Source organism: Quercus lobata, chromosome 2 (genome assembly GCF_001633185.2).
Source record: "Quercus lobata isolate SW786 chromosome 2, ValleyOak3.0 Primary Assembly, whole genome shotgun sequence".
NCBI classification, from domain to species: Eukaryota; Viridiplantae; Streptophyta; class Magnoliopsida; order Fagales; family Fagaceae; genus Quercus; species Quercus lobata.
The window spans coordinates 94,565,586-94,592,507 of record NC_044905.1 but is presented as its reverse complement, the minus strand read 5'-3'; the positions used below and the strand labels follow the sequence as shown (position 1 = coordinate 94,592,507).

The 26,922-nt window shown below is 32.9% G+C and overlaps 2 protein-coding genes across 2 annotated transcripts; both read right to left on the bottom strand.

The window, feature by feature from the left end:
* Positions 1–4,158: 4,158 nt before the first annotated feature.
* Positions 4,159–15,652, bottom strand: LOC115977311 (autophagy-related protein 18b). The gene is made up of 11 exons (XM_031099096.1): positions 15,414–15,652; positions 15,138–15,211; positions 14,392–14,465; positions 14,192–14,301; positions 12,771–12,862; positions 11,053–11,165; positions 10,284–10,403; positions 9,619–9,764; positions 7,202–7,309; positions 6,380–6,448; positions 4,159–4,755 (listed from the first exon to the last, which is right to left on the bottom strand). Exons 1-11 carry the CDS (start codon positions 15,506–15,508, stop codon positions 4,614–4,616), a joined length of 1,143 nt encoding a protein of 380 aa, XP_030954956.1. The 5' UTR covers positions 15,509–15,652; the 3' UTR covers positions 4,159–4,613.
* Positions 15,653–17,826: 2,174 nt separating this feature from the next.
* Positions 17,827–23,226, bottom strand: LOC115977310 (probable LRR receptor-like serine/threonine-protein kinase At2g23950). Its single transcript, XM_031099094.1, has 11 exons — positions 22,771–23,226; positions 22,536–22,668; positions 22,355–22,426; positions 22,127–22,270; positions 21,739–21,810; positions 21,543–21,602; positions 21,332–21,432; positions 21,097–21,225; positions 20,659–21,003; positions 19,217–19,596; positions 17,827–18,632 (listed from the first exon to the last, which is right to left on the bottom strand). The coding sequence occupies exons 1-11, from the start codon at positions 22,874–22,876 to the stop codon at positions 18,264–18,266; spliced, it is 1,911 nt and encodes a 636-aa protein (XP_030954954.1). The 5' UTR covers positions 22,877–23,226; the 3' UTR covers positions 17,827–18,263.
* Positions 23,227–26,922: the final 3,696 nt, after the last annotated feature.

Sequence of the window (26,922 nt, the reverse complement as noted above, 5' to 3'; positions counted from 1 at the left end):
ATGCATTTTGTTGTTATATGTTGTGAATTAATAAATAAGCATGATGTCTAATTTAGTTAATATTGATAATGCATATGATGCCTTAAAATTTAAGATGGTTGCCCCTCAAATTATGGGTCTCATCTTCATTTTTTGTTTTATGTTATGTCAATTTATCCGTGAAATAAAAAGTAAAGAAAATATCAAAAGATGACAACTAAACAAGTTACAAAACTTTTAGTAAGAAATTATTTTATTTATAATGTGAGAATACAAGAAAATTTTCCTAATTCATATTTATGACTATTGGAAAAATATGGTCGGTGGAGAAACATGACCATCGAAAAGAAGAATAAATGAATAATAAACAAAGAAAAAAAAACAATATTTTTATGGAGTATGTTGTTGTAACTTGTATATTAAAAGTAGGTATTTAAAATAGGAAAAAAAAAAAAAGAAAAAAAGTATAAAAAAGAAGAAAAAAAAGAAAAAAGAAGAAGAAGAGATTTGGTTAATCTTAACAAATAAAAAGATGTGAACTCTATTTGGTAGCTAGCTGGCTTGAGTTGGGCCGAGACAGCCAAATGACCTACCTAGGCTTCTCTTCTCGTTAATGGTTAACGATGGTTGGTAAGGCCATTTTAGTCTTCTACTAAAATCAACCAAGGTCAATTCCGACCATCCATATCAAAGTGCGAAGAAGCGCGCAAGGAAGAGAACGCTCGCCACATGGCGAATCTCTACTACCTCATCATCGATTGCAATGCATGCCTTCTCATACTCTATCATTTCCCAATTATTATATATAAACTTTGTCTGTTGTTTCTAAATATATATATATATATATATACATATATGATAACTTATTAACTTATTGCTAGAAATTTGTTGTTACTACACCCATTCATTCAATTGTAATCCATAATAATTATTGCTACTATTGCAATAACATTATTTTTAAAATATAATAAAATATTTGTTGCATTAAAGTTTTATGTTACAATAACCTACTGTCACAGACTTTATTGCAATAACACTCAACTACTTTTTTTTTTTTTTGGCAACAAAATCATATTGCAATGACTTCAACTTTATTGCAACGAAAAAATGTCATTGCAACAATAATTTATCATGTAATTTATATACCATTTTTTTTTGTTGCAACAATAATCATATTGCAATAACTTTGACTTTATTGCAACAAAAACATAAGCAGGATGAGGTTGAGTTTGAGGAGGGTGTGCATGGGGAGGATGTGCAGGTGGACGTAGCTCAGATTGCCAATCTTATAAGCATTTTTAGGAGGTTTTCTAGTACTCATATATTTTGCCTTTAGTTTTATAAATTGGAAGACTATTTCAACACTGATTTCTATGAAATTTAGTATATTGTTCTTGATGAATTGAGTTTTGTGTTAACTTGTGTTGGTCATTAAATTCATCTTCATTTGCTAGAAGTGTACTCTAGTCTTTATCTCTTATCAGCTCCTTTTTTTGGTTACTTTTTGTTAGTAGATATCAGAATGTAAGTGAAGGTGCAAGTGAAACTGTTGATCACAAGGAAGTAGCAAGAGCAAAGTGTGAGACCAATGGAGCTTGATCTGAGTAATGGGCACTGCACTGCATAAACGACATTAGCTTCTGTGTTGTAGCATTATGAGCAACGACTTGTAGCTTAGCTTTTGTTTTGATTGTATAAGTGATCACACATGGGACAGTTAGTTATTTGTATATATATTCACGTGTAAGAGTTAGTTTCAGGTTTATTAGTAGCAGTTATTTAGTTAGGCTAGTTTCTAGTTTCTGATCTCTGTTATATATATAGCATTGTACTCTCTTTTTGTAAATGAATGAAATACAAAATTTCCTTATTTCTCTGATAGTAGAAATAAAAACGAGAGAAGTAAAACTATGTTATTACATTGAGGTAAATTGTGGTTTTAATTTTATACGTATTCTACTTTTTGTATGTTTTGGAGAATACTTTTTGTATGTTTTGGTGAGTTAGCTTGATGTAAGGCACACATACTTATTGCAAGGTACCATTTTTTTTAGCAAATTTACTATAAGAAAAAAAAAAAGTATTAGTTTCTTCCAATATCCCAATGGTGGTACTCATTGAATATTTCTTTGAGAAAAACCATTAATTTGATATATATATATATATATATATATTAACAACTTTAGTCTCAATTGAATTGGTTTCTTTGTACTAATACCATTATGATCATGCCAAAATCATGAAATAGTAACCATATTATTGGCATGTTAAATTCCTTTCATGCAAAATAATAAATATGGTCACATTTTTTCTATGAAGATTGTAGGGACACGATTCCTTTGCGGCCCATTAACATTTTTGGGCTCACACACGAAAGATCCCTCACAATATGATTTGTAGAGAGTGGGCTTGAAAAGTTAGCCGCTGGTCAAGGGGCGATGCCCGGTCATGGTTTTTAGAGGAGTTCATTGTAGAAAAAAAGAGTTGGGCTGGAACATTTAAGCCCTAAGGCGTCGCACCCTATGGGATGGGACTCCTCGGAGTTGATCCGAGGACCATTGAGGCTTTATCCCGGTTACCCAACGACGGACTTTCTTCAGTCAGGTTCGGTGTTGTTGAGAGGTTCTCCCCTATGTCGTCTTTCTTTTTCGGAGGTGGGATGGGACTCCCCTTCAGATTTACTTACTTTCTTCTTTTATACTAGCTTGCATTCGCTGTCCTTCGTCCACGTGTAAGGTCAATCTTTACAAAAACTGACATTTGTCCCATCAGTCCAATCCCGGAATTGTTGGGGATGGTTCGATAAAGCTAAAGAGTACGGCTCTGTCAGGGGCAGCTCATTGAATGGCAGTGAGAGCAGCTTTCCTGGATATTCTTTGATTCTCTTTTAAGCTTGGCCCTATACCGGTTTTATCCTTTTTCTTTTGGTGAGGTTTTGGATCTGCCGAGGACTGAGTTGTCCTCGGCTGCACCACAAAAATGTTTGGTGCTCTGCATTGTAGAGCTTGGGCCATAGTTCTCCTCGGCTCGGGCCTTTGGACTCTCTAAGGACAAATGGGCTTGGTTCGTGAATTATTGGGCCCCACAAAGATATTTCAAATGTGTTGAGTATTTTAAATATAAAATAAAAGGTTTTAAAACTTGTAAATTTTAAATGTTGTTGTTCCTATTTAATACCTTAATTCAACTTCAGATATATATTTTCAAATCTCGCTCAAATTCATACTCTACAAAAATAGGCTTAGTCTAGGGCCTAATCAATATATTTTGGGGTTAGATACAAATGTAAAATATACTATTATTTAATATTTTATAAGTGGTACATTAATTGAACTATTTAAATATATTTATAAAACATATTTTAAAACTTTTAATTCTAAAAATGTCGAAACAATTAGTTTTAGAATAAATATCATATTTTAGATGGTCATTGTCTCTTTTGGCAATGTTGGATTTCAGTTATTGAACAATGGATTTCAATAATTTTTTTTAAAATATTTATTCTAATTTTAATTTTGATAGAGAGAGAAAGAAAGAGCAATTTTTTTTTTTTTTTAAAGATTTAAATTTTTTACACTTTTAAACTACCGCAAATCTAGTATGAAATGTATTAATAAAATGTTGAACATTTGAAAAGAATATAATATTTTAAAAATAAATTTTATTTATTAAAATTTTTGGCCTTGATTAAATTTTTTATATTGTAAAATAGTGTAGACACCTCATTTTGCAAATCACATATAACCTCACTTGCATTACACTGCATATCATCACCATCTCATGTCTCCAAGGCAAGAATATAATTTTGGCCGTTTAATCTCCAAATACTTCTCATAAAATAAATCTTGAGGTCATAATGATCAAAACAATAGTTAATGAGCATTAATTGGATCACCAAAAGTAAAAGATATATATTAAAAAAAAATAATAATAATAAAAAACAAGTTTTAACGGTAAGATGCACTTTTATGAATTAAATCCTGACCATAATCAATTAAATCTTGACTATAGATGATTATGATCTCTTAATTCTAACTAAGCATAACATCTAAGAAACATGGGCCTTCTACATTATATTTTCTTTTTATAATCTTATCACACATCACTAATCTCGTATTCATGCAATATGTAGAGATTTACTTTCAAATTTTGTAGTTTTAATAATTTGAGGTTCACATGTGAAAAAGTTGAAGATTTCATCTTAAACTGGACATTATAGCAATATACATAATATTATTACAATTTTCTTATCGGTAAGATTATAACTGAATGCTTGCCAAAGTAATATTTACAAGGATGCTCTTTAAATTCAAAGCTTGCTTTACACATATTTCCATGCCAACAAGAACTTCATATTAAGAAAGTGTTGTACAAGGAACATGCATTGAATAACTTATACAAACGTCTTAAATACTTGCATCTTGAAGTCTTTCATCGTCCTTAATGGCTAATCCCTTGCACTGGACAACCATTTTCAACAATTCTCTTTCCTCGGTTTCATAACTTCATTGATCGGTTTTGTTATGTAAGCAACAATATGTATGCAATGAGATCCTGCGAGCTGAAAGGTCAGAGGATAGCATGTAGTAACACAAACATGCAGACTTCAAAGGTTGATGTCATGCAACATTTGATCATAAACTAATGGCATTATCTGAGATCACTGTTAAAAGATTAAATTCATGCTCCAAAGTCCACACAGGGTCATTCTGCTGGTGGATACTTAAGCTGTACTCCTGGAAGTAACCATTGTAGGTAATTATGGATATGGTAGCCCTAGAAAATCCAAAACAGAAAGAACATAAGCCAATAGAAAGATTCCCAAAATTTATTTAGGAGATTATAAAGAAATAAGCAATATATCTACGAGGAGGCTAGTTAAATTCCTTAGCTGCATATCCAAGAAAGATTAACAACAGCAAATGTTTCCTATCTCCACATAGAATTCAGGGATTGTATCTCCAATGCATTTGGTAGCTCACAGCAAACAGAGAACCATGAACTTCGTCCAAAATAACTACTTGGTATCCTTTTATAAGTTTAACCAAAATTTGCATTAATATGGCTCCATTTATCCAGAAATTAGATCAAATGAGAAGGTGACGAGAAATGGTATGGGCAGCACTCGTGCCCTCTATATATTGAGGTCCAAGGTTCAAGATTTCCCATCTTTCTTGTTTCAACATCAACTAGGTATAATAGCTATCAACAGCATCCTGTGCATCTGAGAAATCACCAGAAGCATCAAGTGACTGTGTTGAAGTTATCAACTGACACTAAGCTAAGTCACCAAAGGATGTGTACATCACAAAGGAAAATTTTCAACTCCAAACCAGTTTGTAGCTATCTTTTTCCAACCCACTATGTGGCAATTGAAGAGACTATTCATGTTTATAGTCACATAACTTTTTAAATGAGTCAGGTGACTTGTTTAAATAATAAACATGGATGGTCTTATAAATCACCATGTAATGGGTTGGAAAAGATAGTTCCATACCAATTGAAAGCCAAACTTTATCCCATCACAATTGATACTTTGGAATCACTAATATAAGTTTGAGGTAGTGTCCAGGAAATAGCAAAAGCAGTAACCACTGTGAGAGTGGTGTATAAGGATCCATTTACTCCTCTTTTTTTTTTTTTGATAGGTAAGAAAACTTGTATTAAGAGAAGACTACTTAATTAGAAAATGAAGTAGCCAGAAAAATATGTACAAACAGCAAAGAAGAAACAAAAAACAAAAAAATTATGTACAGGAAGGACCCATTTACTCTTTTCCACATAATATTAATATGCAAATCACCACCATAACTCTAAAGATACCATAATGTCACCCATTTGACATTATAAAAAATAATTTTGAGTATTGACACAAAACACCTAAATATCATATGAGATCATAAAACTTGCCTTCAGAAGAGAAGGCATGCAGCGGAACATGTCTAATTAAAATATCAAGCATGCAGCAGGCTTCTTGGGCTATAGAATTTTCACCTTTGCAAGGCAATCAGTGTGAAAGGTTCAATGAATTCATGTTCGCTAACATACAGAGTACGTCCAAAAAGTCTTCATGCCAATTAATATCACCACAAAACTATTTGAATTTGTTGAGTTTCTTCAATTGTTGAACTCTATAGTCCTTTTATGAAACTTGTTAAGTGATCTATTAATGTAGTATTAAGCTAATTTGACAAAAGATAAAACCTAACAGTAAAGTGCTGAGGAAGAAAAAAGGAAACCCCACAAAAGAAGAATGAACATTGTTTAAACCCAAGGATAGTACAATCAGATATTGACCATGCTTTATGAAGTGGAGGTCATGAGTTTGAATCTCCCCTTTCCCCTCATCTTGGGGAAAAGAAAAAGAAGAAGAAGATGGGCACAATGTCAGAAAACTCACTTGCAAGATACAATTTCAGATGTGGACGAATCAGCAACAACCTTGTCAACTTTGCGAATCACTGAATTGCTGTACTAGAACAGAACACTTCATTGCATCAATAAAAGAGCTAGAAGAATATAAATAAAAAATAAAGGAAGAAAAAAATAACAGACAACAATGCACTTCTATAATAAAAAAGATAATTTGACAAATGTCAAAATACTACATCTACTAGAAAGGTCATTTTTTATATGCCCATTTAAAAATGTCAAGATCTAATATCTAATGGACTGCCACATCTCTTCCTTAGCTAGAAACTTAATTGAAAGATAGTAGCCATCAAGTATAATCTTGCTTATGCAGGCTCTATGTTCATACACCTTTTGTATTATTGTATTCTGCATTTGTAATTTCCATTTCCCCTCACAGTTTTAAAATATTCTCCAAATTCATATTCAACTTTAAACACTATGGAAATAACACTGTTAATCAAATAACAAAATAAAGACCTTAATCTCCCATACTAAGAAAATAAATAAAATAGAATTTGATATTTGTAATAAATAAAATACAAAACAGGCTATTTACAGTCCTATTGATCACCCGTTTTTCTATATTATTTTTGGAAGTTGTTTAGGTTTAGCTCAAGAGAATAATAGAGGGGTAGGTGGGAAAGGTGGAACTTGAAAGTATAGATTTTGTTTGTTGAATCTCAGTCAAGCAGATGCCCCATCATATGTCTCAACCCCAGGCATACCAATATATTTGTAGTGCTATAATTTACTGGACTAGTTATTTATCCAATAAAGGGTACATTATATCAGTTATAAACTGCTTCACCTTTTGACTCCTGCTGTAACAGCACATTGAAGTACTTGATGGTGAGTTGGATCCAGTGCATCAGCAACAGAGTCAGGTATTATTGATCCAAGAATACTACTTGATTTCCTGTTTCAGCAAAGAAGTGAAAGATATAGAGAAAAAGGATTGGATGATTTTGCAAATCCTTTGTAAACTACAACCATTAATGCATTCAAAATAATAGAGTGACAAAATTTTACGTTGGCATTGGGACTGGCTGTGAAAATAATATATAACACTATGTGTGGGTTTGGATCCGCGTTTCCAAACCCACGTTTGCCTTTTTTTTTTTCTTTTTTTTTTTTTTAAAGACCAACGCTTGGTGCACTGTTCAAAGAGTGAACAATACTTTTTTACACATTTAAAAATTATTTTGCTACAGTGTTTTCAGTTTTCAGCAAAATAAGTTGTATCCAAACGGACTATGTGTCCGTTTAGGAACAATTTATTTAGCTTTTTGTTGAAAACTTTTTACTGAAAGTGTGCTAAAGTATACTTGTCCCTTGAAAGAATTTTAAAAAGTGAGAAAAGGCAAGAAAAAGTAAAGTTTTAAAAAGCTGTACGTAAAAACTAAAAGCTAAAGCTGATACCGAACAAGTTAAGTGTGCGTTTGGATTAGATTATAAGCAAATTTTAGTTTTTTTTTTTTGCTACAATACTTTTAGCAAAACATCAATCAACTTATTTTATTTAACTTTTAGCTTTTATTTACAGTATTTTCAGCATAAACTTTTTAGAAAAAACTAGATAAGCTGTTACCAAACGGACATTAAACACAAAAACATGGCATAATTATAAAAAAATTTAAAGGGGGGTTGGACCCCATTTAGGCTGCATGGAAATTGATGAAAAATGAAGGTTATGTTAGAAATATACGAGATATAAAATAAATAAATAAATAAATAAAAAACCATATAAGCAGCATGGAACTTTGTTATAGAGACACCAAGACACTACCTCACAAGGTTTCTATCCATTACACAGAGTTCCATTGAGGTCTGTGAAATTATGCTGCTTTTACTTTCAGTTAATAAAAGATTTCAGGGAACAAATAGAATAGAAAGAAATAGATAAACTAGGAATCAGCACCAAGCAGAAAAAGAAAACAAACCATGGGAGTCAGCACCAAACTATTGGAAATATTCCAACATATATTTTATTAATCAACTCAACCAAAACAATACTTTCTTACTTTTTTATAAGTAACTCAAGCATAACAATACTGATTCTTGGGGCCTTTACATAGGTTCCCAGGTTACATTAGTGAAGGAAAGTATCTTTCTGACCAAGCTAGGACATTAAATAAAATTTAAACCAAGTAGGAAAGGAAAAAAATCTTAAACCAATTAATAAAAGCAAATACAAATTAAATTCCTAGATTAAATAAGATCTAATAAATACCAGCCAGGCCAACCAGCAGCAGGCCTCCATTGCCCAGCCATGTGATGAAGGCCTGTATATGGTATCTGCACTAAAGGAGTTCCCTTGAGGTTTGTGAAACTACTTTTCCTTCGAGTTAATCTATATTGTTACTGACCCTTTATTTCTTTCCTCAGGTGAAATCTCCCTTTATTAGTTTACTGTCAATGATGATGGTAAATGACCTTTGCCATGTTCTCTCTCTCTCTGTGTTACAAACCCCTATATTTTCTTCCTAGGGTGATATCTCCCTCTATTAGCTGACTGTCTACGATGATGGCAAAAGACTCCTTTGCCATGTTCTTTCTCTCTCTCTGAACTTCTGGTAAGTATTTTTATTAGCTCTTTAGCCTCTAACCTTGTCACTAGCAAGAACCACACAACTGTTGAACAGAATCAATGAAGGTCCAATTACAAGGAACTTTAGGGGGTGTTTAGTACATGTGTTTGAAAACATGTGTTTTGTTATTTGAAAACATGTGTGGAAATACGTGTGGGTGAAAAAGTGTATGGAAATGCGTGTAATATTGTTTAAAAACTGAAAACATGTGTTGGAGTTTGTCTACCAAACAGCCACTTATAGGCTGAGGCACCATTTCTATGAACATAGATAGAAATATATACAAGGTAACTATAAAGCAGGTTAAAAAAATAGTTAAAGACTTTCATAAAACAGATGTATAACAATAATGACATTACATCCTACAATATTTGACTATGTTTCTATCCCATTTTCCAATGAGATATAGCTCCTCTGGCATGAACTTCTCCGATAAAAATTGGTAGGAGGGTGAGGTTGTTGGTTCAAGATCCATTGAGTGTGTAACTTACAATAACAACAACAAAGCCTTAGTCCCAAAATTTTGGGGTCGACTATGGATCCTCAACAAATTATTTAGGGTGTGTGTAACTTACCATTTAAAAAAAATTGTAATTGCAAAAATACAAAGAAGGCAACAGAAAGTTGTAGTTCTAACCTTTGATTTATAGCAAATCCCATAGAGAAAACATGAAGAGAACCGGAAGAACTTGTGGCCACAAGAATATCGGGAAGTTGCATAGATGGCCCAAATGATAAGGAAAATATATTTGATGGGTATGTCCCCCTCCGAAAACTATATGACTGCCAAAGAAAAGACTAGTTAGATTCCAAACCCAAAGTAAAGTAATACAACCAAAGATGGCTGCATTGTATTGCTTCCAAGAATCGAGTTTATATTTACTTATTAAAAAACTCTTGTTTAATTGAGCTGAGGGGTAAGGACAAATCTAGGGCACAGATGGTTATGCATCATAGATAACATGCATGCCACAAAAAGACTTGGTCTTTCCATATGGTGGATCACTTTTGAGATCCATTACACTAATTAACAAAAGATATTTAGAGCCAAATACAAATTTTTTTAAATTAAAAAAAAAAAAAATTACTTCTTTAAATCTAGGAAACCTCTCTGGATCAAAGTGATTCTCTTAACAACCATTTAAGACATCAGCAATTTCACTATCTAATTTTCACTAGTAGTTTTATTGTGTACCACCTGTGTGGTGGCTGTCTTTGACAGCCTGATTGAAACATATAATCAATTACAATAGATGATCTCCATGTATAAAAAACTGTGAATGGATGGTGTGCTATTCTCACCTTACTTGCATCTGAAACCAAATGGACTCTGATTATGGTTCCCTGTTCAGAAGCAGTTGCTATATACATCCCATTGGAAGAAAGGACAATTGCAGCCAGAGGTGCACGATGTGCATCTATCTGTTTTTTAATTTGAGTGAGAATATAAATGATATAAGCTAGAGAATTAAAAAGGATCATGATTCATTTCCATATCCAATAACAAGTGAAAGAAAGACACAGTTTCAAAAAATTTGCTCCTAGATGAGTAAAAAATGAACCCATTCAAACCATAAATCAGCAAATATGACCAGAGGTTCATCCTAAGGGTCACCCTAACTCATGACCCTCAAGGCAATTAGGCTAGGTAGCCCACTGGTCCTAAATTGCCGCAAGAATTCAAAGAAAAAGCTAGCATGTCCTACGGGCTATGGTTCATGTGACTGATTTTCTGAACATTCTAAATTTGAAAACAGAAAGAGAGAGAGAGAGCATCAAATGTCCATAAATAACATCTAGATATTCTATATTTTTAATTATCTTCCCACTTAAGGATAGAAAGCAGAAAAGCTCTCTGATTCACTTTTAAAATGACTAGTACCAAAATCAGCATCATCTTCAAAGTGGATGATAACAATAATCTTAATTACCACAACAAAAAAGAGTTATGATGATAGACAAAAAAATTGAGTCCCAGTTTTTTTTTTTTTTTTTGGGGGGGTGGTGGAAGGAGCCCTGTTATTTAATCATTTATTTCATCATATATATAAGGAAGGGATAATGCCATGACCTCACAATGTGACTGGAGCTCCATGACATTGTACAACAACACAGACCCTTTGACAGTGCTAGCAGGAAGAGCCAAGAAGCAACTATCCAAACTGGGTGAGAATGCACAAAGCCCTGAAAAAGAAAGAAAGAAAGAAAGAAAAAGAGGAAAAAAAAATACTTCTACTAATCTAAGCATTCAATGTCATGTTAATTCTGCAGAATTCAAAATTTGACAGACAAAGCTCTACAGATTCTATCTCAGTATGACTGCTAGATTGTTATGAAATATAAATGCTTGGCTAATTTGCTTTTTAGCTCAAATGGCATTTTCTTCTCTCACAAGTGGGTGGAGTGAGGTCATATGTTCAAAATCCACTGGACAGTGTAACTTGCCAATAAAAAATAATAAGAAATATAACTATTTGGTGACTTGCGCCATAATTGAAAATTATAAACCAAAATACTAAATCAAGTCAAATGAAAAAAAAGTAATTAATAAATTGTAGAGGTATGACTTTGTTTCCAAATTTAGATATTTTCCTTCAGCTCAGAAAACTTTGGGGTCAAGTTTGGATAAGATTAGTTTGTTAGCCAAGAAAAAGGTATCTGGTAGCAATGGAGGTCATTGTAGCAACAAGAATGCTTACAGGAAGAGTAACACAGAACTGCAGGTGGTATAAATGTTTCTTCATGGATGCAGTGTATCAGAACCAACCATTATAATTTCAACCAATACAATATTAACTCACCTCCAAAGTTCATATTGGATGAGTCAAAGGGAGCATGTAAAAGATATTGAAGATAAAAATACCCTCCCAAGTTCAAAATTATATTTTGCATGGTCCCTATAGAACTTACTTAAACTCAATAATGTAATCCTTGCTCAAAAAATTTCAATATCTCAGACAATAATATCACAGAGAAGTCATATAGTTGCATGATGGGCTTTTCATTTGCTTATCCTAAGCTTCTGTGCCTGTTCTTAACTACATTAAGATAAAACCTAGTCTTAATGTAGAGTCATACAGATTCAATAAACTTCATAAGCATCATCCCAAAGCAGTTTCTCACATTAGTGTGATTAGACATCCAGGAAGAACATGCTGCATGTTCCGTAACATTTTTGTGCATATCAAAATAAAACTTGTAAGTTACGAAAAGCCATTTAGGTTGCATGTTATTCACATACTCTGATACTGATACTCTTGAACTTTATTATTTTCATTGTACTCAGAAAAGTATCAGATATTATATTTAATTGCGTAACTAGTGGCAGAGTTAGAAAATATAACTCATTTTATGTATTGTCAGATTTATCCGACTGGCTAAACAACCTCCAAGTCAAATTCCAAGATGTCCTTCTAGGTACAGTTATATAAAGTACTTACACACTTTGGAAACCATTTTAATCTCACTTCTGTATGAATAGGGAGGTTCTACCACTGTTTTTTTTTTTTTTTTTTTTTTTTTTTTTTAAACCAGTAAAGAAGTTCATTGCAGGGGAAAAAGGCCAAATAGGGATCACCAAGTACTCAAGAAACATAAAGCATAAAGAGACAGTCACTTATAACCAATGGAAATTTGAAATGGAAGGAATCAATAATAGAAAGAAAAGATAAAAATAGACAATAAGATTAAGAGAAACAGGAAAACAGATATTATGAAAAAACAAATAATCCACAGTAAACAAATTATGAATACCACTTTAGGTAGAAAACAAATACTTTTAAACCTCACCTTTTAGATTTGGCACTGTATCAATAGAGTCCAAGATTTTAACAGTATTTAAATCATAGACATATGTCTTATCTTGCAAAACAACAACAAGCCTGCATTTGCCAAGACAACCAATCAAAATTATCAATGAGAAAGGAAACACAACTTAGAGTTCTCTTCATGAAAAAATAATCCTGTCTAATGGTGAAGCTCTGTTTCTACCAAATAAGAAGTGTTTAATGCGCAAGATCAAGAACATAATGAATCCCAAGCACATCTGTGACATTATTAGTACCTATACACCACCAAGGTCTAATTGATTCCATGAACAGACATAATATTACCAAATTATATGTGAGGTTTAGCCTCAAGTTAAAAGCACAAAGGCCTGAAGTACAAAATTGTGAGTTGAAGCAAAATAAATTACAATGTTGAATGACCATATAATATTCTTATTGGAACTCATTTTAGTTGTCCTTGTGAAGGTAAGGAATGGGCAAGATAAATTGCAATGTTGAATGACCGTATCAGATTCTTATTGGAAATCGTTTTAGTTTTTCTTGTGAAGGTAAGGAATGGTATGTCTAAATATCCTATGAAAAAGTCTTGATAAATTATCACCTGTGTCAAAAATTTAAGCTTGTTGTAAATCTTGAATTGGATCATTGTACACTCTCTTTTAACAATGTGGGGCAAACTCCCCTTAACGAGTAAGCCTAAGACATGAAATTTTCAACCATAAATGGCATGTCTAGAATGGACGCACAGTTCAAACTTAAGATCATCTACTTTGATGCATCAATAAAATACTAGTCATTGTAAAAGCTTAAATTTGATAGATAATTAATTAAATTTATTGATCTAACAAAATTTTTAATTAAATAAATCCAGCCAAGTCCCACTCACCACTGATTTTAGAAATAAATAAAAGTTCCTATTCTAGATGGAAGTTTCTAATGCCACCAAAATCGACATGAAGTAGGCCTCCTTAAATTTCATAATTTGTGAAGTATATATTTGGAAAATAAAGTGTGTGCTTGTGAACCTACTATGGTAACCTATCTGTTTACCTATGTGTTACTGCTTGCAGAAGAACCATAAGAGCAAAAGAACAAGAAAAATACCTATCAAGTCTAAACACAAGCATTTCAAATTTCTTAGCTCAACACTGCAATTGCTCACATAAGGAGAACATTAATTCCCCACTCATATCCCCCATAATTATTATTTCTGACAGCCATGATTCATGTCTCCTCTACAATAACCCTAAGTTATGTAGGATCACCATGAAACACATTATTCTTAAGAATTAATCCCCAACCCCTCTATCTGATAATTAACATCAAATAAAAAATTATTAAAATATCATCCTGAATTCATGCATCAGAAAATCAAAACAAGAATCTCTGGCAGAAATTCAGTTTCTAGGTAAGATCTTTTACCTTTTCTTATTCATGCGAACAGCAAGTATTGAAGTCAAAAAATTCAATTCTCGGAGAGCAGTTCCAGTTCTTGTATTGAACAAACAAAGACGGCGGGGAGATAAAGATGGCTGTTGTGTCAGAAACAACCTTAGTAAGTAATGAGCAGGTAAAGTTAATGAACATTGTAACACACTCTATGAGTAAAATGGCACAAGCACCTGTTCACCAGCTCCAACAATGGCAAGAAGACTGGAGCTAAACAGCATTTCAACAATAATGAAGGCTCCAATAGCTAGGCAAAAGAAAATAGATTACTTTTAATGAACTGAATCTAGGATTTCAATTTAAGCTATAGTAATTCCAAATTTCAAGTGTGGACATAAGATAAGAGCTCAATTCTTTTCTAGAGGTGTGTAATAAACGAATGATAAATCATTGGTCAAAAATTTTGACCATGCCACTATTTTCTCTCTATATATGCATGCACGCACACACACATGTCTAAGATTATTTTAACGAAATTCTCTTTCTTGTGAAGTGTCCGTGCTTCCTAGGCATATGTTAGAATTATGGTTAAATAATTAAATTTGCCATTTCCTAAAAGCTAAAATGTTGGGGACAATTGGTAAATGATAAAATTCACAATTTCCTAATAGCTTCATTTGGGACCATCGGTAATTTGTCAATTCACAAGGTATAAGCTTTTTGGTAGAATAGTTTTTTTTTTTTTTTTCTTTCCTAATGGATATTATTGAGACTTGTCACATCATCAAATCAAGTTAAACTTATCGGAAATGCCTAGTAAAGCAAACCATAGGGAAGGTAATTGTCACAAGCTAAGTATAAGCATGTAATTTTCCCTAATTAAGAATTTAAATAAAAACTCGAATTATAAAAATAAATAAATAGACATATAAAGAAGAAGACTTTGAAACCATGTAAGAGTATTGCTTGGAAAACTCACCTCGTTCATAACAGAGTCTTCCTGTATTCGTGTCAAAGACTTTGAAACCGTCCCTTGTCCCTATCACAAAGCAACTGCAAATTCGGAAAAACCAAAAGTCAAAAAAAACCAATCAATCAATACGTTTATGAATAGAACCAATCAGAATTATCCGCTTGTTTCAATAGAATTCGATTTTGTTTTTCCCGAGAAAATGAATTCCCGGAAATAAGAAACCCTAAGTCGGAAGAGAATAAAAAATAGAAGGATGAGAATAGAAAGTATTGGCGAAGCAACCTGGCGTCCTGGTTGAAGGAAGCGCAGAGAATTGGGTAGGACGAGGAGGAGGAGGAGGAAGAGGAAGAGCAAGAGGAGGAGGACTGATTGGCCATTAAAGGAATTGGATTTTTGTTGCGAAGCTTTTTTGTGAGGAAGATTATTAAATATCGAGGCCGTTTCTTGGAGATTGAAACTTGGTAGCTTCAATTCAATTCAATTCCTAGTATGATTGGAACAAGGGAAACTCAACAGAACATAGACGTTAAAACTTTTTTAGTGGGTCCCGCTACCAAGATACTCCATAAGTCTATATCATATCCGACAAGCTAAAAAATAAAAAATAAAAAATAAAAACTAAATTTTAGACTTTTAGTACATAAATTTTAGAAACTGAGATGACAATAATTGTATTTTTTTTTTTTTTTTTTAGAAGGACAATAATTGTAATTTGATGACTTCAAAAATTTCATAACTGAATATTTGAGGTTTTTTTTAATAGTTCGTGATACATTAGTGTGTAAGCTCAAAATACCTGTAATGCTACTAAAAAATTTATCAGCATTTTTAACACATTTTGATGTGGCAAGTTTGTGTAGGTTTTTATTTGGGTCTAGTCTATTACTAATATTATTTTTTTTTCTTACCGCTAACAATTTGCTACATTATAAAATGTCAAATTATTTGACATATATATATATATATATATAGACTCTCTCTATATTTTATTGGATTTCGCGTTCAAATAAAATGGTAAGAAATATTTAGTACAAACTTTTTTTCATAATTAGTGTATACATATATATATATATATATATATATGTTGTATGGAGTATGATTTTATAATTGATATATGATAAAAGTTATATTAACATAAATCCACGTTAAAGTTTTTTTTTTTTTTTTTTTAATGAGACAATGGGAAAATGACGTTTAAACTTCGAACCGCATTTTTTTTTGGTTGAGAATACTTGTTTGGTAGGGCATTTCAAACACTCATTTTCAGTTTTTAAACAATATTACACATATTTTCACAAAATTTTTCACCCACACGTATTTTAAAAAACCACAAACAACACTACTTAAACTCCTCTACCAAACAGGCCCGTATTTTAACATATACACGAAAAAATGGGAGAAGATCTTAAAGAAATTGATAGTGGTATATATTTAAAAGGGCCTAATTCTTGAATACACAACACAAATTTTAAATTTCTTTAACTCATCAAATCACAAATACAAGACACCATAAAAATGTCATTATTATTAAGTTATCATTTGAAATTCCATGATAAAGTAACTTTATACACTACCCAATGTTAACTAAAAACATCTCACAATTTCAAACTACTTGAAAAAGTGACTTCATAATTTTTTTATATTGGACAATGTAAACCCTGCCATTTCTAAACACACCCTTTCTAAAACATCTCAATTTCTTCTCCACATACCTCTCCTTCAATTCATTCAATTCTACAGTTTTTACTCATCCTCCTCTCCGAAACAAGCTATAATATTATTGAGATCGTAGTAAATAATATATTTAGAGCGTGGCAAGACAACCAAAACTCATTCCTACCTTGTCGTGCAGGTCAAGACAAAGATCTCTCACCCAGTTCTTGCCCCGTCCATCCAAAATATAATACCACAGACAATACGTAAAGGACATAAATATTTTTCATTTGTTGAAATTGAAGTCTTTTTGCTTTCAAGTTTCATTAGCTACTCTATACCTCTTCATTGCTAAACTATTGTTATTCCTTATCATTATTAGTATTAGTTTTTAGACTCAAAATTAGTTGATAATTCATTTGGTGAGGAACAAATTGAAGTGGTAAGTGTAAGAAGACTAATTTCTGTATTTTTAACTGTTAACGATAATTGGTGAATATTGAGATAAGCAAATTTTTGTTAACAAATAATTGTGATTAATAAAAGAAGTTTTAAGTGTAAAGAAAAAAAATATTCAAGAAAGATGAGTAGATTTTGAAATTAAAAGACCAAATATATGGGTTTTCACAAAAGACCAAATATATGATTTAACAAATGATAAAGAAGTTTTTATTATGCTTTTTTTTCTAGACATAACGGCCAGTCGGCCACGCCTTGCTGACATTTTTTGTCTGGGGTTGGAGCATGTTCTTGAGAATATGAGGAAAAGGTCAAAAGAGGTCCAGCAATTTGGAACTTATTCACATAAAAAGTGAGAAGTAGTGGGGATGGAGTGAGTGAAAGGGATTTGATTTACCAAAAAGAGTAAAAACCGAGCAAAAATAAAGGGAGCGTGACCCTGCTAAAGCAATATCAAAAGAAAACATTTGTCAAAAAAAAAAAAAAAACAACCCCTTACAGCTCATGCTTTTTTTGACACTCATCCTATCACAGTTTCACAGTTTCACCCTTGCCCCACCAAACAAACAAACAAACAAACAGCTAAGAAAAACAGTACAAATTTTTCATACCATTTTTCAGTCAAAAACAGTCAAAATCAACCTTACCAAAACCTTCTGTCTCACACTTGGGAACAGAGCATCTTATGATGTATCGTATAGACTATATATAGTCCTATCCCACACATAGCAAAATAGCATGCCCCCCTAATACTTTCCTACATTTCTAATTGAACCACCAAATACATACAAAATAAAATGCAAAAGGGGAATGGAAAAGTATACTAATACTAATACCCCACTATTTACATTACAAGCCTAGAAAGGCCAGCAATTATAAACAACACAAAAGTTTTATCAAACAGAAAACTAAACCTATTTTTTTGGGAGCAAAGATATCTTGACTTGTAAGAAATCAAATTAAGACAAAGAATTCTTCTTTTTTTCTTTCCTCTTCTATTTCTTTTTGTACTTTCTTTTTCTATCTTGGACCAGAGAGTTCCATGGCAAAGGAATCCAAGGAATGTTCATCATCATCCTCACCAGCTCCAAACATGCTTGAACGATCATGACCATTGTCATCATGTTTTGATGCAGCGGGATTAGTGTTAGTGTGAAAGTGGTTCATACTGGGATTGGTATTATTGTGTGATGCTGCCCACTTCTCAGCCAGGCCGTCACCTTCGAGCATCCGGACCACTTCCGACATCTTGGGGCGGTGGGCTGGTAAGTATTGAGTGCATAGCAAAGCTACTTGCAGCATCTCCCCCACCTCTATCTGGTCGTAGTTGCTTCCAAGCTCTCTGTCCACCAACACTTCCACTTTCTTCTCCTGTTGTATTCTTTTCACCTGTCACCAACATTATCAACTTTATTCTTTAGCTTTATACATGAAAATACAAGGCTTTTGGGTTAACACTACTTTATTTTTTGGGACAAAAATTAGCTACAAAACCCACTCTCTAATTACGCAGGAACTAAGCACTAGAATAATAGAGGAAGCATTAGTCCCCACTTATTAAGGACTAAGGAGTCTGGACCAACACAAGAGAGGAAGCATTAGAATAATGGTTAAATGATTGAATTTACCAATGCTGAAAACTTTGAACTCTTGGTATAAGTGATAATTTATCATAAATTCCATCTAACCTAATTTACATGCTGCCCTGTAGCCTTGAATGCAATGCAAATCCTAAGCACTCACTAATTTCTTATGTAAAATTACCCTCTGCATGTACTTTTATCAATACCTTGAAGTAACTGAGAATGTACCATGCCATCACTTCCAAAAAAGAAATTCAAATTCTATCTAAATAGTAATTAAAATTATGGTGTGACCTTAAAACTTCACTTCCAAGCCAAACCTACCAGATACTTCTCATTTGCTCGTAGAATTATAGACTTAAGCTTACAGTAGTTCCAGAGGAAACTTACCCACTCAAGCATAGCTCCTTTCTGATTAACAGTTTTGCCAAACTCAAAAGCTCTCATTCCAGTTATGAGCTCTAACAAGAGAATGCCAAATCCAAACACATCAGTTTTCTCAGATGACTGGCCAGTAGAGAGGTACTCTGGTGCAATATGGCCAACAGTGCCTCGGACAGCAGTGGTAACATGAGAGTCTGCATGGTCAAGGAGCTTTGCAAGGCCAAAATCACCAACAACTGCTTCATAGTAATCATCCAGGAGCACATTAGCAGCCTTTACATCTCGGTGGATTATCTTTGGATCACATTGCTCGTGTAGATAAACAAGACCCCTAGCAGCTCCAATTGCTATTCTCTTCCTTGTGTTCCAGTCAAGTACTGGTTTTCCTGTCATAATCGAAACGGGATATCAGCAGTTTGCTAATACATGGCGGATTTAGGTTTAAGAACAGTTCTTAGCACTTAGAAGAAAATGTTGTAATCAAATCAACATTGACGCCTCAGCAAAACACATTGTGGAGGATGTAGCTCTATGTCAGTAAGAAATCATTCTTCAACTTCCATTCATTTTGCCCTTTTTCTTCTATTTGACTCGTAAGATTTTACGAAAAGCAGAATGCCTCCAGATTAACTTGTCACACCATGTTCATCAACAATTTATTCATCAAAATTATATAATGATCAGAGTGGTTAATATATATTTATAACATATAGGTGGACAAATTCTAGATTCAGATTCAGCATCTTAACAGTGACTTTCAGATAAGATTGCCTCTTGATTTTGATCAAATAGTCTCATAGCAATTTTAAAGATCTAAAAACATTATCAAATAAAAAAGAGCCTCCTCAAAACTCATTAAGTACATATTTTTTGAGAAATACAGCTTGTAAATGGGAAGAAAAAAGCATCCATAAGGTTGCCTAAAGTAAAAGGAAGTTTCAACTTAAGCTTAAATTTGGCTATTAACCTTTTTGTTCTTTGTATCATTAGTCAGTCTGGTGGTATATTTATTTGGTTAAGAATTTGACTTATTATATTGACCAACAGTTCAACAAATTTGGAAAATTACAGAAACCTATCAGGCTAAAGTTAAAAAAATTTCTCAATATTTGGAATTTCGTTATTATAAGGAAATTGGCCATTGGAAACAACTAATGATTAAAGCAAAAGAAAAGATATCCAGAAATTAAAATGAACTACACGTTGGCCCCAAACACACATGTTGGACGTTTGAACTAAAACAGATATGCACACGACCCCAAACAATTGTGGTCCATAGCAAGATCAAATTGTGGGTATTGCAGTACTCTAACAAGAGAACAATAAAAATCAATCATGCCAACAATGTTTTTTTTTTTTTTTTTAATTAAATAAAAATTGGTCAGTTACAGACATGCTGACAATGAATTTTAGTGACAGCAGTTGCAGCAAAGTAAGATAGGACCAACCTCTAAGTCTGGAGGCCACACTGCCATTAGCCATGTAAGGATAAACCAGAAGCCTCTCATTAGGGGAGGCACAATATCCAATTAACCGAAGCAAATTCCGGTGAACTGCCAAGCTGATCATCTCCAATTCTGTTCGAAATTGCGATTCCCCTGTGGCTCCAGTCACATCCTTTAACCGCTTCACTGCCACCATAGCTCCATCTCCCAACTTTCCCTTATATACATTTCCAAAACCTCCAGCACCTAGGATGTTCTTGGAGCTAAAATTTTCGGTGGCTGATTGGAGCTCTTTGAAAGTGAACTTTCTTAGGTTGCCTAAGCTTGTAAGTCCCTCTTCTTGGTTGTCTGCAAAAAATATTAGAGACCAATTTGAGGTAAAAAATCAAAATCAGTCGTTTACTAGAGGAGTTTCTCAATTGAATAGTGAATACTACTGACCATTGATGTGTAGGATAGTTTGGTTTCTCTGTCTCTTTCTGCACCAAATGGCAATTGCTAGACATAAGAGAAAGATAAAGCTGATGGTGACCCCTAGTGCAATTGCTAGTTTCTTGGACTTGTGTTTTCCTATCAGAGACCAGTAAAAATATTATTATTTTTAAATAAACAAAAGTAAGAGAGAAAGAAAGAGGTGGTCTAAAACCAGAGGAGGGTTTAGACTTTGGAGCATTACCAGGTGACGATTCTAGGAAGGAGGAGGGAGGGACAAGAGTGACTGATCCAAAGCAACCTTCATTGGAACTAGTTCCACAAATCAATGGGTTTCCCACAATGCTAGATGAGATAAGACAAATGTGAAACAGAAAGCAAAATCAGGGTAAATACAATAATTGTCTACATAATAGAGTCAGAGAGAGACAGTGGCAGTGGCACAGTAACCATACTTGAAGGTCCTAGCTGGGGATTTAGGCACTGGTCCACTGAGATTGTTATAAGACAAGTCCCTGCGTACAAAAATAGTTTTCATCAATTGAAGAAAGACATTAAAGATTGCACATTGTTTCAGTTTTCAAGACACACTGATGACAAACAAACAAAATGATGAACATAAAGTGAGAAACAACGGAAAACCATACTTACAAGAAAGCAAGCTGAGGAATTTTGGCCAAAAACACGGGAAAAGGCCCAGACAAGCTATTGTTGTTCAGCCTCCTAGTCTCATAACATGACAAAAATAAACAGTATTAACTAAGATCTAATTAATTACATAAATAATCCCAAAACATAAACTATACACGGTATATATATATATATGTATGTATATCTATAATTACAATTTTCGCCTTAAAATAGTGTATTACAACTGTATGACTAATTGGTTGTGAGCATAAATATTTGTTTTAAACGAGGACAAAAGAAAACGTTAAAAAATCAGATTGTGCTTTATATTCCTTTGCTCCACTTTCTTGGCAACCAATTAAATTAGAGAGCAGAATAACAACAAACACAGTGAGATACTATTACTCACAGGTATTGGAGACCATTCAACTGGGCCAGAGACCCTGGAACCACACCGGATAATCGGTTGTTAGATAGATCCAACGTTTCAAGTTTTGGAAGTGTGCCCAGCTCCGGTGGTATATTGCCAGAGATGTTGTTGTTTTGCAATAACCTTCACACAGACAGCCAAAAATTTCAACTTTCAAAAGGCCAAGCAATTAACACCAAAAACAAACTATGACCCAGAAATTCTTACGCTTGTCTAAGATTAGTGAGATTTCCAATGGCCCCAGATAAAGTGCCAGAGAGAGATTGGCTTGGAGCTCCACTGCAAAAGAGCCAGAAACGAAATTGGAGTAGTCAGTTTTTGTATGACATTAAAGTTAATAGAACCAAAAAAAAAAAAAAAAGAAAGAAAGAAGAATACAACAACTCACAAGCCTATGACAAGGTTTTCAGGAGAGCAGGTGATCATGGCCCAGCTACAAGGATCCACAGAGTCTTCATCCCAGTTGTTCAACACTCCATGTGGATCACTCAGACCTACTTTAATGCTTATCAATGCCTCCACTACAACAAAAGAAAAAAAAACAGACTAAATTTTTGAACAAAAACTTAAAAAGAAGAAAAAGATGAAAACTTTACTGTATATGGTTCAAGGGGTTTGCTTACCCTCATGGTTACGAGGCTCATAGGACATACAAAGTGGAGCTGAAGGGAGAAGAAGAAGAAGAAGAAGAAGAAGAAGGTGGAAGACGAGAAAGGCATTGGGAGTCATGACTATAGAATGGTTATGGTGGTGATTAACAACATAACATGTTCCACAAAGACATGAAAATGTTAGAACTTGAACCAACCTCTCTCTCTCTCTCTAAAGTCACACAAAAACATACACACTCTCTCTCCCTCTATCTGTGTATAAAGTATTGTATGTGGTTTCTTTTTCTTGTAATTTTTTTTTTTGTAAAGCGAAGGTTGGTGACTGAAAAAGAGAAACTGTGGAAAGACCCAAGAAAGAAAGAAAAGAAAGAGAGAGAGTGAGAGAGGCAAATCAGGTGGGTGATACGAGTTGTCAGGTTGGGGAGGGGTGTGCTAGTGTGTGTTTGTGTGTGCAGAAATTGAGAGGGACGTGAGTTGTGTAGTGTGTACTACTGAGATTGTACTGAGTCTTCCTGTATCTGGAACTGACTAAGGCTTCTTCTTTTCTTTTCTTTTTTCTTTTTTTTGATAAGAACTAAGGCTTTTTTTTATTAAGCTAGAATCATAATAATTTAGAAAATGTAAAAGTCATAGTTTTTTTAATAAACTACTTGTAGTTGAACGATTTTCTTGGCCCAAATTCTATTGATCAGGCCTTGATCCAAAACGCAACCCACAATAAATATTTGTAGAGGATGGGTCAAAGAACTTAGTCTCAGTGAGCCTATTCGGTCTGATACATGGACAATATTGTTGTAGAAAATAAAAACACAAGAATGAATCTCTCACGTATGATTCTATTTCTTCAGTTCCTAATACAGTTTCTCCGTCCCCTTCTTTGAGGGACTCCACTATATTATATAGTTCTCCTCCTCTCATCTCAACCTTACACTTGTTGATCATCTAAGCATCTACTTGAGTATCTGTCCCATCAGCCGCCCTCATCACTCCCTTTGTGAGTTGCAGAAGTCAAGGTGGTACTGTTCAGGGGTCTTTTTCTCATTAATGCGGCCAAGAGGGTAGTTGGGGCGCAATTAATGTGGTGGTAGCTTTCCGTGAGATATTTTGGATTTTATTCATTTTATATGTTGGGAGGATGAACTGAATTGGCTGGGGAGAGTTCCTCGTCTGGGCTTTGTGATATCCGAGGAGGAGTTACTCCTCGGACAGGTTTCCTTGCCGTTATTGGGATTGAGTAATGCTTCATATGTGGCTTCTCTTCGGACAGGACGCTCCTCGGTCGGGCCTGAATTTGGAATAACCCATTATTTTTGGGCCGGGCCCCACACTACTAATATAACAAGTGATAATTGATAAGTAAAAATGAGGACTACTGGCCTTTAGATGGAATTGAGAACTATAAAATATGGACCCAACTTTTGCTACATCAATTATTTATAAAAATATTTTAAAATAATTTTTGATTGTATCATTGCTCTAATAATTTATCGAATTTGTACTTTGTATTCAAGAGTTAGTCGATTTGGATATATATTATTATCAATTTCTTTAAGACCTTCTCCCTGTATATGTTAAAATACTTAATATTCTCAAAATAATAATAATAATAATGATTTACCTAATTTTTACCATAACTAGCCACATGTCATATGACAAATTGTAGGTAGTAAAGAGATACTCAAATGGATCTATTAGTGTATTTTCACAATGGCAAAAATTGTGTAAATTATTGTTGTCCAACTTTTTTTTTTTTTTTTTAACACGCGCCACTCTCAATTTTTTACTCATTCCAGCTTAAACATGGAGAAAGTGAACTCTGAAAGCCTATTGAAAGAAAGAGAATCTGTTTTATTTTTATTTTTTTTTAAAATAGCAAAGAGAATCAAAATCCAAAAAAAATAGGGGTTTCTGTTGATGTGATTTTGAGAGGCCAACTCTCTGATCTGATGTCTTGGTTCGCTTCCTATTTTTTTTCCTTTCGATAGTCTAGAGACTCTAGAGGTCTAAGAGGTGCCCCTATTACCAATCCACTATTATGGAGATTTTTCAATGCTTGCTTTTTTGGCCATAATTTCAGAATCATGTTGTTACGTTTGCAAGCCATTTTTCCTCAATAATTAGTACTTTTTTTTTTCTTAATATTCTTAGTGGATTTTTTATTTTAAAGTTCCACAGTCTGGTGTGAATAAACCAAAAGGAGAGATCCTTTTGTGATAATAAGCAAAGAATAACGTTGTTTTTGGTCTACAACAAACTGGGATGGTCCTATTTACCTATGCAAATAGAAACGAAGTGTGGGTTTAGGTGCTGGTGTAACTTGTGAAATCATTTAATTGTTAGATGTGGACCTTTTAGTTTCTTGAAAATCAAGTAATGAAACCAAAATTTTGCGGGGGAAAAAAATCTGATACCTTTTAATGATTTTTTTTTTTTTTTTTTGTATCACTATTGCTTGAGAATTTAAGCCACCAATTCACCCTTATTCTAAAATCATGGATTAATAATATGTTGGGTTCTAGATCCTTTTAAGTGTCTGTTTAGAATTAGATTATAAACTCAGCTTTTAATTTTTAACTTTTATATAAAACTTTTTAAAACCTTACTTTTTTTGTTTTTTTTTTTATTTTTTATTTTTTATTTTTTTAATTTTTCATAAAAATTACAAGGTATAAGTATATTTTAGCACATTTTCAGTAAAAATTTAAATAAGTTGTTTCCAAATGAACACTAAGTATACTTATACCTTGAAAAAAATTTGAAAAAGTGAAAAAAATGGAAAAAAAGTGAGACTTTAAAAAGTTATATATGAAAATTAAAAGCTAAAAGCTGAAACTTATGCCAAACAAGCTCTAAATATGGGTTGGGTCAAGTTTGGGTTGACAAAGTTTTCAATCCAACATAACCCGTGAACACTCATATCAGTTAATATATAATTGCATAAATGATAAATTTTGCATATTTAATTCCAAAATCACTCACATCGTTTCACGTAAATTTGTGTGAATTTGGATTGTTATAACAATAACCATGCAAACATACATGGTTACTATTCACATACAAATCTAATTTTTAATATTTTTTTTGCTCGTATACACGAGAGAAAGAGAGAGAGAGAGAGAGAGAGAGATAAATTTCGAATAGGATCATTTGATAAATTTTTAATAGCAACGTACAAAATATAATAGAAAATTATGATGCTCACAATTGAATTCAATAATTAATAATAATAAAAATAAGAAGTCATGAAATAATTCAACAAAAAGAGAATATGAAAAATAATCATAATGATGTTCAAACATGTACTATAAACATTGTTTATTGTATGGAAAAAAAAAAAAAGATTCTATACCAAATATATGTCTTGCATACAAAATTGTACTTACAATACTTACTATAATTGCTTTTGCATAATAAATTTTTTCAAAATTATAATAAATAAATTGAAGATTGATTATATTACAAGAAAATTAAGTATTTTTTTTAGAATACTAAGTACTTTAATACACACAAGGGAAGAGATGAGAATATCTTAAAGAAATTGGCAGTGGTGTATATCCAAAAAGGTCTAACTCTTGAATACACAACACAAGTTTTAAATCTCTTTAACTCACACTCATTTTCCAATGTCTCACTGTTTACAAAAAAATTAAGTAGATTAGAAATATTATCAATTGAAGAAGAGATGTTTGCAAAAATTAATTAATAATTTTATATCTTAAAAAACAAGAATAATAGATTTAAAAAAAATTACTATTGAAAGTTAAATAATTATTATTTGATATTTAAATATATAAAATTCTCCCACTTAAAATTGTAACCTCAAATTATAAGTGCAACCTCAAATTATATCGAGTCACCTTGATGACAATTCAATCGGATTTATGTATGCTAGAAGAGACAAGCCAAATGTAAGTCTATTGCACCAATTTGTGGGCTTGGCCAATCATAGATGACTTGAACCTTCTTCTTAAAAGGAGCAAAATTTCCACTCCTCAACTTGATTGTTTTATTCTAATTTTTATTCTCATGCCTCTAATCTAATGCATTTCATTATAATTTTGAATTCCTTATAATTTTTATTACAAATTAGTGTATTATTATTAGCATGACATTTTGAGTTATTAATGAAGTTTCAGCTTATTCATTAAAAAAAAAAAAAAAACC